At 43.9% G+C, this 14,725-nt stretch overlaps 1 protein-coding gene across 4 annotated transcripts in view; it reads right to left on the bottom strand.

The window, feature by feature from the left end:
• EPHA8 (EPH receptor A8) overlaps positions 1–14,725 on the bottom strand; it is a 156,480-nt gene that overhangs the window by 23,439 nt on the left and 118,316 nt on the right. For 3 of the 4 annotated variants that reach the window (XM_068241559.1, XM_068241557.1, XM_068241558.1), the window contains 4 exons: positions 5,491–5,646; positions 4,492–4,827; positions 4,190–4,314; positions 2,884–3,046 (listed from right to left, as the gene is read on the bottom strand). In XM_068241559.1, coding sequence (XP_068097660.1) covers positions 2,884–3,046; positions 4,190–4,314; positions 4,492–4,827; positions 5,491–5,646 — 780 coding nt within the window. Of the gene's footprint in view, positions 1–2,883; positions 3,047–4,189; positions 4,315–4,491; positions 4,828–5,490; positions 5,647–14,725 lie in introns of those variants that run through there. The other variant, XM_068241560.1, reaches the window with a different exon arrangement.

Here is a 14,725-nt window from a genome sequence, read left to right as displayed (position 1 = left end):
AATGGCCAGCACTACCATAGAAGCAAAGAGGGCCCCCCCAACATACCTATTGCTCTATAGGGGCCCTGCAGAGTCTTTGGCGGAGAAGCATCTCACATGTCCTGGCTCTGTGCACTTACATCTTCATCCACCGCTGGCTGCATCTTCTCGGTGACCTGTGGCATGATATTACGTAATAACATGCATTCGGTCGTGGAGGAGAGGCGCCCCTGTGAGGAAGAAGATTGGAGTGCATGGAGCCACAGACTGACGGAGGAGCCTGCCCACCAGAACAGGTGAGACACTACACTGCCAAAGACTCTGCAGGGGCCCCAGGGAGCACAATTAAGTTGGGAGGTGGTTGGGAGGGAAGCAGCCAACTCAGGGGCCCTGGGGGGAAATTTGGATGCAAGAAAAGGCCACTCATGCCACATTCTGGTTTAAGGGGGGGCTGTCAGGGGGCCCCCAGATTTATTTTGCCCAGGGGCCCTATTGTTACTAGAACGGCCCTGAAATTTCCAAAGAAAGTCTGTGTGAAGTATATCCAATCCACACCATTTTCCAAACATTCTGGCAATTCAACCACCTAGAACAGGACTGAGCAAACTTGGTGCAGCCCAGGCTGCATTCGGCAGACTGCATTCCTAGCATGCCTGGCCTCCTCCTCTCTCTTTCCCCCGTCCCTCCCTGCAGATTCGTGAGCGGGCAATTGGCGGAGGTTAACTCACCTACATAGTGGTTCCTGTGTCGCGTCTCCATAGTAACAGGCCATACCGTGAGGCTGGCAGCCAGTGTGTAATACGCTGGCATTTCATGTGACGCGTGTCAGGTGATGGCCTGTTACTATGGAGACGCAATGCAGGAAGCACTATGTAGGCAAGTTAGCCCCCGCTAATCACCCACTCGCAACTCTGCAGGGAGGGAGGCGGGAAAAAGAGAGCAATCGGCTGCCTATCGCTGGGCCGGATGTACAGCACACGCGGGCCGGATTTGGCCCGTGGGCCGTAGTTTGACCTAGAAGCATTATTTATGGATTCTTTGGTGGAGCGCTCACTTTCTTCCCTGTTTTGTGGGCAGTGGCGTAGCTAAGGAGCTGTGGGCCCCGATGCAAGTTTTACAATGGGGCCCCCAAAGCACTCTATACATAACAATTCATTTGGCACGCCAAAACCTGCCAATGGCTACTACAGTGTCAGAGGTGCAAGAAGGGGATAGGAAACAGTTTGTTAATAATTACCACTAATCAAAGTATCTATAGAAGCGATTATTATGAGCACAGGACCAATAGAGAGGTAATACTGTAGTTGAGGGAGGGCCCTTTGGGGCCCCTCTGGCCCAAGGGCCCCGATGCGGTCGCAACCTCTGCACCCCCTATTGCTACGCCCCTGTTTGTGGGTAAATCATCATAACGTATATTGTATTTATACAAATCTGAATTTTCCCAGAAAAAATGTCCAGAAATCAGCACCAATGAGAAGTATGAAAAATGTTATTTCATATATAGAATTATGACATGACGTGTATTAAAAACACATTGTATGCAAATAGGTCATCTCTTGACCATACCTCATAATGATATTGGATAATAAAAATATTAATAGCAGATGCAGTACTGGATACAAACACTTATATATATATATATAAAGGGACTGTGAAACCCAGGTGTCACAGTGCATATATTAGTAGTGCAGTTTATAAATAGCAATAGTCATTAAAGGGTACCTGCGAGGGAGAGAAAAATAATACATACCTGAGGCTTCCTCCAGCCCCCTCCAGGCTGTTTGCTCCCTTGCCATCCTCCTTCGCCGCCTTGATCATCTGGAATCTGGCCCCCGAAAGTCTTCCAGTCGGGGCCAGCACAGTCTGGCCAGGTGAGATCCCCCAGTGTGCTCCTGTCGTCGAGAGCTCCCGGCAACAGGAGCACGCATGGCCACGCTGCGCATACGCAAAATGCCCCAGACTAGAGGACTTTCGAGGCCAGATTCCAGAAGATCCAGGCTGCGAAGGAGGACAGTGAGGGAGCTATCAGCCTGGAGAAAGCCCCAGGTATGTGTACTGTTTCTCTCCCTCGCCGTCTCAGGTTCACTTTCAGAAAAAATACAGTGTATTATCTTCCAAATCAAAATGCAGTGTATTGTATTTGTCTTTAGCCTGTGGGGTGATTGAACACAACCTACCGATGATCTGTTCATGTCAGGTGGTCAGCATCAATTATTATATAGTTATTTGGGTTGAAAAAGACATACGTCCAACGTGTTCAACCAGAAATGAGCTTGTATAATAGCTATGAAATATCACATTATACTAGCATGAAATTCACTGTTATCTCCTGTCTAGTATTTAGTGAAATGTCAAGAAACACAAGTCACAGATATCAAAGCCGGGACGAGGTCCTCCAGCACCCAAGGGTGAGACACCAAAGTGCGTTCCTCCATCACTCCCTCCCCAGCCGTCACACACTGATTGCTATTAGACTTATGCTGGGCATACACGGCTCGATTCTGAGTCATTAAGATGGCTTGATAGATCATTTCCGACATGTCCGATCTCCCTCCTGATCATTTCGACTCTCGATTCCGGATTGAAGTGAATGGAAAAAGATAAAAGAATTGACTGCGGAATTAAGGCGGCGCGATTGAGAAGGATAATCGAGCGGCAAAATCGAGCCGTGTATGTCCAGCATAAGAGGCGCCCCACGGCCCCCAACACCTTAATCTATAGTTATCTGGCTTGCAGACACTGCCATGTATCCCCTTTTCTTATTTCTCTCTGATTCAAACATAATAGGGCAATGATAGCTGAGTGAGTTGTGTGCCTCCTCTTCCATAGCGCCCTGAGGCTGGAGCCTCTCTCGCCTCTTCCTCAATGTGGCCCTGACAGATATCCCTCAGCCTTCTCACTTACTTGCTTTGACAGTTTCAATCTCTACAGTTTGGCTGAACCTCCCGGAGCCGGCCGAGGTGCGAGCTCTGACTTGGAAGACATAGCGGGTGGAAGGTTTGAGGCTGTTCACTATGGCTCGGGTCTCCTTGGCCTTCAGTGTGGAATAACTCTGCATCTCCTTGTCCTGGAGGTCAACAACAAGGTGACTTAGAAAAGGCAAAAAGTTGTACATGTGTCACATGCTTTTATTATAGATCACCACAATCGCTGCTATAGGCTCTCATCAATAGTGGCCACTGCAAACAAGTTACCCAGAATGATGGAGGACAAGGAAGGTATTATTGTCACTGCTAGGGAAGACTGGAAAGCCTGGACATTTGAATGTAATACACAAACAGCAGATTTCTAGTCAGGGCCAGATTTCTGGAAAGGCCACCGAGGCCTGGGCCTTGGACATGGAAGTGGGATTGCCATATATGGAAGAAGAGGCTGCAAATGGAATACAAAGGTTGCCAAGAAGGAGCAAAACATGGAAATAGGCAGCTGCTGCCCAAGGGATCTGTATAGAACTGACGTAGGCTGCTGTGCTGTACATGAATGTCAGACATGGAAGAGCGTGCTGCACAAGAAGTAGGAGAGTGGTGCTGCACATGGAAGGGAAGCTGCAAGAATGTTGGCTTGGGGCGGAAGAAGTATAAATCGGACCTTTTTTTTAAAGCTAATGTAACCTCATATTTAAATAAACAAAAGTCAGATACTCAGCTAAGGAGAGGGAAGGCACGGTCCAAATGAGCCTTCCCTCTCCTCTCCAGGTGCCCTCGGTGCTGCGCTGGCTCCCCCGTTCGCATCCGCTGACGCGGGGACTTCGGATGTCTTCGGGAGCCAAGTCCTCCCGAAGATAGGCGGCGCACACGCGAGTGCGTCACAGAGGGCGCTCGCACGTGCGCAATGTAGAGCGGCCCGTCTTCGGGAGCACTCGGGCTCCCGAAGCATTTCCGAAGCCTCCCTTCAACGGGGGAACAGCGGTATTTGACCGAAACGGTCGAATACCTCTACGGGGGAGCCAGCGCAATGACGAGGCCCGGGAGAGGAGAGGGAAAGCTCTATAATGGGGCCCAGAGCCTCCCTCTCCTTAGGTGAGTATCTGACTTTTTTATTTCAAAACGGGTTCCCATTCACTTTAAGCATTTATCAAGTCAAGCAAACAGGATATATTTCACTAAAGGCATTATATACTATGTATGGTAACACGGGCATTGTAGATCCCCAGGAAAAGAGCTTAGATCTAAAACTTTGCTGTTACAACAATAATGGCAATAAAAATCACCTTTTCAAAGTATTTTATCTCATATTCCAAGATAATTCCGTTGGGTTGTTCTGGCTCCTGCCATACAAGTGCAATGCTGTTCTGAGTTGTCTTCTCCTTGCGAATGTTCACCACCTGTGAAGGAGCTGACAGAGGCAGAGGGTCATTTCTGAATGATGTACTCTCACTATTATGGACTATGGAACCACACTGGTCTGAGTACAACTTCCTATTGTCACCCTACATGGTACCTTGGATGATGGTGGAACTTTATTGAAGGTCATTAAGTAACCCTTTCTTCCAGATTACCCACAACCACCTACCTGCTTGGTTGGTGGTGATATTAACCATGGAGAACATTCGTGGATCCAGGCTGAAGTCTGACACACCATTAACAGCCTCCACCCAGAAGGTGTAGTTCATGTGGGCCTGCAGGTTGGCCACAATAAGTGAGGTCTTAGCTAGGCTCATCTGTTGGGGGGTGTAACGGACTCCTCCCCCACATGGTTCACACTGACCAGCGTCCCAAGCACAACGCCGACAGATGACATTGTATGTGACATCCCTACGCCCTCCTGCATCTCGCGGTGGGTTCCATTCTAAGGTTACAGTGGTGCCATTAACACTGGAGATGAGGTTGACCGGAGCAGAAGGAGGACCTGGGAAAAAAAGGGGACAGTGTGGGAGGTCATGCTGAAATAATAGCCTTCATATGATATCACATAACATGACAATCCATTGATGTATGTAAAGGGAAAGGGGCGTGGCTTATGATGGGATATTGGCTTTCATATCATACTGTATATAGTATGACACAATCCATATTGTGTCATACTATATGTAATGGGAAAGGGTCTGGCTTATGTCATGATCTATACACCTAACACTAACCCTCACATTAACTACACCGCAATCTATACAACTCACACTGAGCCCACCCTAACCACACCCCTATCTATACACCTCACACTAACCCATGCTATCATATAACATGGCAGGCAGCCCTCTACCACCTAGGGGGTGAGACAGTGCAGGGAGCCTGGAAGCAGTCAGAGGGGCCTGGGGCAATTGCCCCCCTTGCCTTAAAGGCCTGGTTCAAGTAGTTACCAGTTCAGAGTAGATTTCCCTTTGGAAGCACTTAGTAATTGTACAATTCTGCCAGTCACCAAATAGTTATAGAAATGACTGAGGAACTCCCAACACTTGTCTTTATGTTTATGGAATATCAGTCTTTGTAATATATAATAACACATATGTACAGTACAGGAGGTGGTGGGTGTCATTATGGTTCTTTAGTCAGAATAATAAATACCATAACTCACGGGTACAGGCAGAGGTGGGCTGGTCAGTCATTGCCCGGTAGTAGGTGGAGTCACATTCACAGATTTGGGCGGCCAGAGTGTCCGAGTGGCTGAAGGGGGGACACTTGGAGCATAGTTGGTCACCCGGCGATGCCTTATAGTAGCCCAGATCACACGCTGCAGGAGAAAGACAAGGACTGTTATGTGACTATAATGATGACTTCACACATTGTATGACATCACGATAGTAAGCATTCAGTGAGGCCGCAATAAGATGTGTATAAATCCCTGCAGGTCACCACACCTTGCTGGACACCTGAATCATTATTGGTAAATTAGTTTTATTTCTCAAGAAAGCTGAAGCGATAAGGCTCAGCGCTGCTCATTATGTGCTGCATCTGCTGCACCTTGCGGCTCAGTTACCCGAAGCATTTCATGTTACTGATCATCTCAGGGGACAGTAAAAAGGAAACAGGGCAGAGGTTCCCTGCTGGAGGCAGGCTAGCCGGCTCCACAACTAGGGGCACATAACATAATGCACAGAGGAAGACCCTTTAAGTACATAAACTGCCCCTCAACTCCGGTTGCCCTTTAAACAATCACAAAGCTGCTGCTCCTCCAAATGCCTTGTGGGATGGTATGCAAGATATCTAGAGAAAGATGTGGAAATGGATTGCTCTATAGTGCATAAAACTTTTTTTTAATCAGTATACAGGAATTAAAATTGTTTCCTTCTGTCGGCCTATGACTGTTTCTGTCCCCCTGTGCCTCCTTCTGTCTCTCTGTAATTCCTTCTATCTCTCTCTGCTTCATTCTGCCCCCCTGTGCCTCTGTCTGTCCCTCTGTGATTCCTTCTGTCTCTCTCTTCCCCCTTTTGTCCCCTTGTAATTCCTTCTGTCACCCTGTGATTCCTTCTGTCTCTCTCTTCCCCCTTTTGTCCCCTTGTAATTCCTTCTGTCCCCCTGTGATTCCTTCTGTCTCTCTCTTCCCCCTTTTGTCCCCTTGTAATTCCTTCTGTCCCCCTGTGATTCCTTCTGTCTCCCTCTGCCCCTTTCTGATTCCTTCTGTCTCCCTCTCCTTCCTTCTGCCTCCCTTTGTCTCCATCTGTCCCCTATGATTCCTTCTGTCTCCCCCTTCCCGCTTCTGCCCCCCAGTGCCTCCTTCGGTCCCCCTGCAATTCCTTCTGTCTCCCTCTGCCCCTTTCTGATTCCTTCTGTCTCCCTCTCCTTCCTTCTGCCTCCCTTTGTCTCCATCTGTCCCCTGTGATTCCTTCTGTCTCCCCCTTCCTGCTTCTGTCCCCCTGTACCTCCTTCTGTCCACCTGTGATTCCTTCTGTCTCCATGTGCCGCCTTCTTTCTCCGTTGGCCTCCTTCACTCCCTGTGCTGCCTCCCATACCCGTTCTTGTCTTGTGCTCTCCCAGCCCACTTTATACAGCAGTGCAGAATATCAGCATAGCTCCCAACTGTCCCTATTTCAAAGGGACAGTCCCTCTTTGGGAACCAAATTCCTCTGTCCCTCTTTCTTCCTTATTTGTCCCTCTTTCAAGACTGGTGTACAGATCTACGTTAATATATGTATTTTTCTATGGAAAAAGTCTTCAACTGACTCTAAACTTTATTCCCATCAATTAAATGTATATATTTCTTATTTTCAATTGTTAAAATGAAGTAAAACTAGCAGTGATAAAAACAACCAGTGTCACCTGAATGATAAAACGACATCTTTTGATTCTGAATTCTTTGTGATATGCATGGCGAGGGGTGTGGTGGTGGTGGGGGGCGTGGTTAGCACCTAGAGGTGTGGCAGGGTATGTCTTAACCACTTTATCCACCACTACAGTATATCTATGACTTCATCTAAGCCACGAGTCAGTAAATATAAGTCCTATAGCAGAAGCAGTGCTGTGCAGGATTGGGCTTGCTCCTGTGCACATTTCTGGCACCATCTGATGCAGCATTAATTGGTGAATGGGAATATGTTTCCTGAGCTAATGAGATTGATTTTTACCATTAAAAATACTTTTATTTCCCTGATTTCATCGTGAAAAATACACTCTGTAGCATTATTTCAGAATCAAATATTCACCATAAATTGTGACCGGAACATAATCTAAGTTTTGTGATAAGCGGTAAGAATAGCCAAACAAAATTTGTGTTTTTTATCAACAATAGCACTTTTTATTTTTAAACTGGAACTGGTAAAACTGAGAAAGAATGTGTTTTTTTCTAATTTTTTCCTTGTTTTCCCATTAAAATTCATAGAAAACAAAATTGTTCGAGGGGAAAAATGGCATACAATGAAAGCCTAGTTTGTCTTGAAAAAAACAATATATATTTTATTTCTGTGTCATAAGTAGGGATAAAATTATTTCTGATTAAATAAGTACATAGCTAAACTGTCAAAACTTCTCTGGTCCATAAGTGGGAAACCAGGTCTGGATGCCAAGTGGTTAAAGTGTCCCTCTTTCTTATCTCAAAAAGTTGGGAGGTATGTATCAGGCAGTGGAAGCAGTGTATCTCCCACCTACACCGAGCATCACCCTCACTGCTCACTCTAGTGCCGGCTTCTCCTGCATTCCGCGTGTAATTATCATGTGATGCAGTTTATGCAGATCCAGTACCTCCTTGCTTTAGGGCCCTAAAGACACTCCTTTTTCACTTAATCATGTCCAGAATGGTATTATTTATCCATACTAACCATTGTCTAGATCTAGAATTTTTTTCTCCCATAAGTTATATACATTTTGCAATAGTCAAAAAGAATCTGTTTGAAAGTTAGCCATTTACTTTCAGCATTTACTTTCAGCAATAGTGCTGAGCACGGATTTGGCATAATCATAATGTGAAACTTTGGGAAAAAACATAACTCATTTTGATTGTAACCATATTCAGGAACTGTACTATTTTTGCAATTTTGTGTAATTTCTGAGTAATTTCAGGCCAACTTCAAAAAGACCTTGTAGTTTTTGAGAAGATCGGTTTTAATAATGCAAAGGACAAATGGTTTTTAAACTGTTGTTTTTAAAATCAATTTCTCAAAAACTACAAGGTCGTTTTGAAAAATGTTGACTTTTTTCCACTATTCTCCTAATATTCGTAGCAATTTTGGTGACCATTTCATGAATGGGTGTTACCACTACCCGCGGAAGTGGACACGATTATGCAAATGTATGCGTAACTGCGAAATTACAGTTCCTGATTACGATATAAACGAATATACACTATTTTCCACTGAAATTTTCCATTACGATTTTAGTTACAAAAAAATTAAGATTTTTCCCAAAATTTTGCATTATGATTTCACATTGTAATTGCTAATTATGATGCAAAATGAAGATTATCCTAAATTCATGCTCATCCCTAGTAAAGAATTCAATAATTACTACAATATGATGTGACTGCACAATGAGCGGAACTTCCCACTCTTTTGACTTGTTCCCACTATTCTCCTTAAAGTGAACCTCCAGACTAAAAATCTACTCAGCAGCACTGAAAAGGCTTGGTGTTTCTTTAACAGTTTCACAGCATCAGAACTTTGTTTTAATTACCTAAGCCTAATTATTAGCTATACAGAAGCTAAACTCCGCCCCATCAAAGAAAACTGCCCGGGCATTTTCCCTCTGATGCTGTGCAAAGCATGATGGGATTTCCTATGTTGTTGTTCTCGTTGCCTAGCAACTGGGAGAGGTGATCAGGACACAGGACAGTTGGAACTGTGTCTCATGCTCCCTGTCACCTCCTTTCAACCAAAAAGATGGCTGCCCTCATGAAATCAAACTTTTGCCTGTTCTTTTAAAACAGGGTGGGTAAGAGATTATATTACCTATCTATTTTAATTAACATAACTAATGTAACTTAATGACAGTATGTTTGTGTAGGCTGAAGTTCCTCTTTAACATAAGTAGCAATTTTGGTGACAATAGCATGTACTGCGTGCTTTGCTATTCACTGCTAAAGTCGGCACAAAATTGCATGCAATTTCATGTAATCATGCAAAATTATGGATGGATTACACAAAATCAATTGACTTTTCAAATTGTAGGCGAAATTTCTCATACTAGTAATTAGCAGATTACAATCACCTTGCCCTGTAATTTACTATACTATAAGACTACTACACTTAGTGAGTACCCCTGCTCACATCTAGTAATGAGCACACATTTTGCATGACCATCATTTTGCATTGTAATTTGCAATTAGGAAGCAAAATCATAAAGCAAAATTTCTGAAAAAGAATTTTTTTTAACTAATTTGTATCCTTGATTTAGTTATAACACGTAATTTTGGACCAAATTTCACGGTTAATAGCAAAGCTTTCATACATGCTATGATCACCAAAAATGCTACGTATCTTAAAGCGGAATATAACCCAGCATTTCTTCTTTGCTCTAAAAAATTATTTACAGCATATTATATACAACCAGCATTTTTTTTTTACTAGAACAGCATTCAAAGGGTTACACACAGGACTTGAAAGTTCAGTGCAGAGAAATCTGGACGCATCTCAAGTGTAGATAATGTTATCTTGTGTTTACTTAATTGTATCAAGTGAGGAATGTGACACATTCTCTGACTGTGCAGAAGCTCCTGGACACAGACAGACACTCAAAGCATTTCTGCCTTCAATACATAATGAATAAAAACTGTTATGAATAAAATGCAAAGGCAACTCTCGAAGCAAAAAACTGTACTTTTGGGAACTTGTAATTTCTAAATGAATAATAATACTTATGCACAAATGCAAAGCTGATAACCACATGGCATATAAAAAGTAGGAAAACATGTTTTTATTGAATATTATGTCAGGGTTTTATACCGCTTTAAGGGGAAAATTGGGATAAAGGCAAAAAAGTTCAAAGGAATTTTTTTTTTCTGTACAAAATTTTATTTTTGAGTTGAAAAACCATTTTTCCTTAGAATTTTAAAATCAATTTTCTCATAAATTACAGTCTTTTTGAAAAAAAAAATGATTCCCCTATATATATGTAGTAATTTTGGTATTAACCACTAAATTCAGCACAAAATTATGCGTAATTTTAAAAAATTACGATTATGGATTACACAAAATCAATTGAGTTTCCAAACTGCAAATACATGTGGCCATAATTGCTAAATTGTACATGAAATTTTGCGTAATCCTAATTAGCAAATATTATTTATTTTATTTAACTATTTATATAGCACCAACATATCACGGAGCGCTGTACAGAGTATATAGTCTGGTCACTAACTGTCCCTCAGAGGGGCTCACAACCTAGTCCATGCGCAAACTTGGCCCCCCAGCTGTTAAGGAACTACAAGTCTCACAATGCATTTGCCTTTATGAGTCATGACTGTGGCTGTAAGTCTCCTGCAATGCATTGTGGGACTTAACAGCTGAAGGGCCAAGTTTGCCCATGCCTGACCTAGTCCCTACTGCAATCATATGTCTATGTATGTATCGTGTAGCATATGTATCATAGTCTAGGGCCAATTTAGGGGGAAACCGGAGTGCCCGGAGAAAACCCACATAGACACGGGGAGAACATACATTGTTGACCTGGCTGGGATTCGAACTGGGGACCTGTAAGAAATGGACTGTGTGTTTCATAGCTTGCTTGGGCAGGCATTGCACCATTCTTAGAGCACATGTTTCTAAGACAAAAGACTTCACCTCCTGCTAACTGACCTTAGGCGGCGATAAAATTTAAATCTGCTGAAAAGCATTATTTCAGCCAATGACACTAAGCTTCCTCAAGGGAAGTGATGTATGGTGAGGGGGTGGAGTCAATGAGTATATGGTCTTTCAGCATGCTGCTTCTACTCTTTGTCTTCTGTGGTCTGCTGTTAGAGCTGTTTCTCTTGAATGGGTAAGATAAGATCATGTAATGGTTCCGGGTAATATGGGTTGTATTTGTAGGACATATTGGGAAGCTGCATTCAGGTTACATATTAATGTATACATTGTGGGCATTGGTTTCTAAGCTTTATGTGTTTATATGGTTGGATTTTACTGTACATGTTGCTTTCTGGAATTCATCAATATTTGTACCTGTATCACAAATACCACATGCAATATAAACTTTATGAGATGCATTTCCACCAATTTGAGTGTTGTGTGGTTTCTGTACCTCTTAGCTAGACAGAGATGCTGTTCCATAAACTTGAGTGTTGTGGTTCTGTGTCTCTTAGCTGGAGAGAAAGTATTCACTTAGAAGGGGGGGGGAATTTTACCTGGGTTGCAGATCTGGGATCTGCTAAATCATCTTGTAGCTGCCTCCGATGAAATTGAGCTAGCAGTTTGGTGTCAAGAAGTTGGATCCGCCATATACAGTATCGGGTGATTAATTATTTTTATTACCACCCTGTACTGTCAGAGTGGATTAATAGAACCCGGAAGGAAATCGCTTCTGTAGCGCCTCTCCCAGGAATCTGATGTTCCTAAAGAAAATAGATGGGTCTGATGCCCAAAGAAAGCTTTCCAGGAATCTGATATTTCTAAAGATAATAGAGAGTCTGATGCCCCAATTAAGAAAGCAGTACTGTGTGAAATAGTGAATAGTCTCTCTAAACATTGTGTATTGCATGTTGGATTTGTGTTTAAGGTCCGATATTGATGTTATACTGCAGACAGATTTTGGGAAAAAGTGAGCAAGCAGCATGTGGTGTAGCAGCCACATGGTTTCAGTGTAGACTCTGCCTATTGTTGTGTACAGAGATCGTTTTCCAGAGTGTTGTAAAAGCATTACGGTCCAGATATCAGAGTCTGTTATGTTTTTATAATGTTTTCTATGTGTTGCAAGTTTACAGAATTACAATTGGAGATGATGCTGATGTACAAGGACATGGGTGACCCTAGTGATTGAAATCAGTTTGCAGTACTATTGTACTTAGTGGGTAATATAGTTCACGCATATGCTTTTGAAGCTATGAAATCATAATGAGGTTCCATTGCTGTGCTTTGTCTGCTAACCTGTCTGTTTCAGAATCACAGAGTGTGGAGCTCTTTGGCTAATTTCCCAGCATCTGTGACATGTGAGGCGCCGTGTGCCTCACAAACTGAGTGTGGGAGCCTCATGAGTCCATCCTGGCTTGGTAAGTGGCATGCTTGAGTGCTGCCAGAGTATGACGTGGTACTGTCAGTGCGGGCTGAGTAAGTGGAGAGGCAGGTGTAACTTGCCATGGATGTCTAAGTTCAAAGCTCAGCAACCGAAAAAAAACACTGTGAACCAGTGAAAGCTAGGATAGGGACTCGGCAATGGAAGCCACACAGAGCTGGAGTGTGACCACCCAGAGTGGTGAGTGATCAGAGAGCTGAGACTGTGAGCTGGGCAGGTAATGGCAGATGTTTGCATTCTAGGCATGACCTGAACATGGAGTAGTAGTGGATGGAGTGTGTGCTAGTCTGCAAAAGGGTAAACTTGGAAAATGTTATGGGTCCCATGCAGTGTCTTTGTATATCATAGTCATTTTCAATCAGAAGCCTTATCAAAACTGCCTAAGCTAAATAATAAGACTTGTGAGTCTGTGAATTGTGTTGCTTTGTGTTCTGTTATTTTGCTCAACTGTAGGTGGAACTAATAATTGATCTACTGAATGCATCCACACTGGATGAACTTTAAAATCTGCAGCCTGGAAAAACATTTGAACAAAGGACTTTATGGACTGTTTTACTTTGAACTTTCATGGACTCTTTTTATGGTCATTGGAATCCAAATTAATCCCTTTTGTGGATCTACGGACTGTTACATTTTGGTGAAGGTTCTCGCATAACTTTCGATCACCTTCAAGTGGGGGATTGTAAGAAATGGACTGTGTGTACCTGTATCACAAATACCACATGCAATATAAACTTTATGAGATGCATTTCCACCAATTTGAGTGTTGTGTGGTTTCTGTACCTCTTAGCTAGACAGAGATGCTGTTCCATAAACTTGAGTGTTGTGGTTCTGTGTCTCTTAGCTGGAGAGAGAGTATTCACTTAGAAGGGGGAGAATTTTACCTGGGTTGCAGATCTGGGATCTGCTAAATCATCTTGTAGCTGCCTCCGATGAAATTGAGCTAGCAGGACCCAGTGCTGCAAGGCGAAAGCCACTACGCCACTGTGCTGCCCAGATGTTTATGATCATCATTACACGTCTTTGTTTAGGTAATATATCTATTTTTTGCGTTGTGGTGGGTAAGCGATGCTCCTGCTGCATCCCATCACAACAGCGCAGCCATCAGGGGGGGACAACTGACAGTGCAGTGAGGGGCCCAGTGCTTCTGGGAGCCCTGGGCCCCCCCAAAGCGATGGAAGCGCCGCATGTGCTGGCTGCGGGCCTGTGGCTCACTAACTAGCATACCGTGTTCCAGCACTGAGAGAAGAGTGACATCATCGCTTGAACGTGGGGAGCAGATGAGTGAGCCCGCTACAGCGGACATTCTATACTGGGGCACCACCTATATCTCCTCTGCACAGATGATGTTGTGTATTACTGGGATTTGATAAAATGCAAGTTTGAAAGCCAATTGAGTGCCTCCTTCGTATTTACTATGCACCATCTATATCTGGCTACAGGCTACCTATACTGGGCCACCACCTATACCTGGCTACCTATACTGGGGCACCACCTATACTTGGCTACCTATACTGAAGCACCTATAGCTTGCTACCTATACTGGGGCACCTGTACCTGGCTAACCTATACTGGTGCACCAACCATACCAGGCTACCTATACTGGGGGCAACTATACCAGACTACCTATACCAGGGCACCACCTATAGTTGAATATCTATACTGGGGCACCTGTATCTTGCTGGCCTATACTAGGGCATCAGTTATACCAGGCTATCTATACTGGGGGTATCTACACCAGGCTACCTATACTGTGGCACCACCTATAGCTGGCTACTTATACTGGGGAACCTATACCTGGCTACCTATACTGGGGGGGCACCTATGCCTGGATACCTATACTGGGGGGGCACCTATACCTGGCTAGGGCAGGGGGACAAGCTGGGGGATAAAAGTGGCACAGGGGGAACAGAGGCGGACAAAAGAGGCACAGGGATAAATGAGATGAAACGGGAACATGAGGTCACAGAGAGGGACACAAAAGAGGCACAAACTAAAGTGAGACAGATGGGTTCAGAAGAGGCACAGGAAGAAAAGAGGGGGACAAAGGAGAATGGATAAAGGATTAAAACGGACCTACAAGTCCCTATCTCATTTGTTAACCGGTGACTACCTGTATTTTGCTAGTATTTGGCTCCACTCACAACATGCCATGGTCA

This window comes from Hyperolius riggenbachi, chromosome 6, assembly GCF_040937935.1.
Source record: "Hyperolius riggenbachi isolate aHypRig1 chromosome 6, aHypRig1.pri, whole genome shotgun sequence".
NCBI classification, from domain to species: Eukaryota; Metazoa; Chordata; class Amphibia; order Anura; family Hyperoliidae; genus Hyperolius; species Hyperolius riggenbachi.
This window is presented reverse-complemented; position numbering and strand designations above follow the sequence as displayed.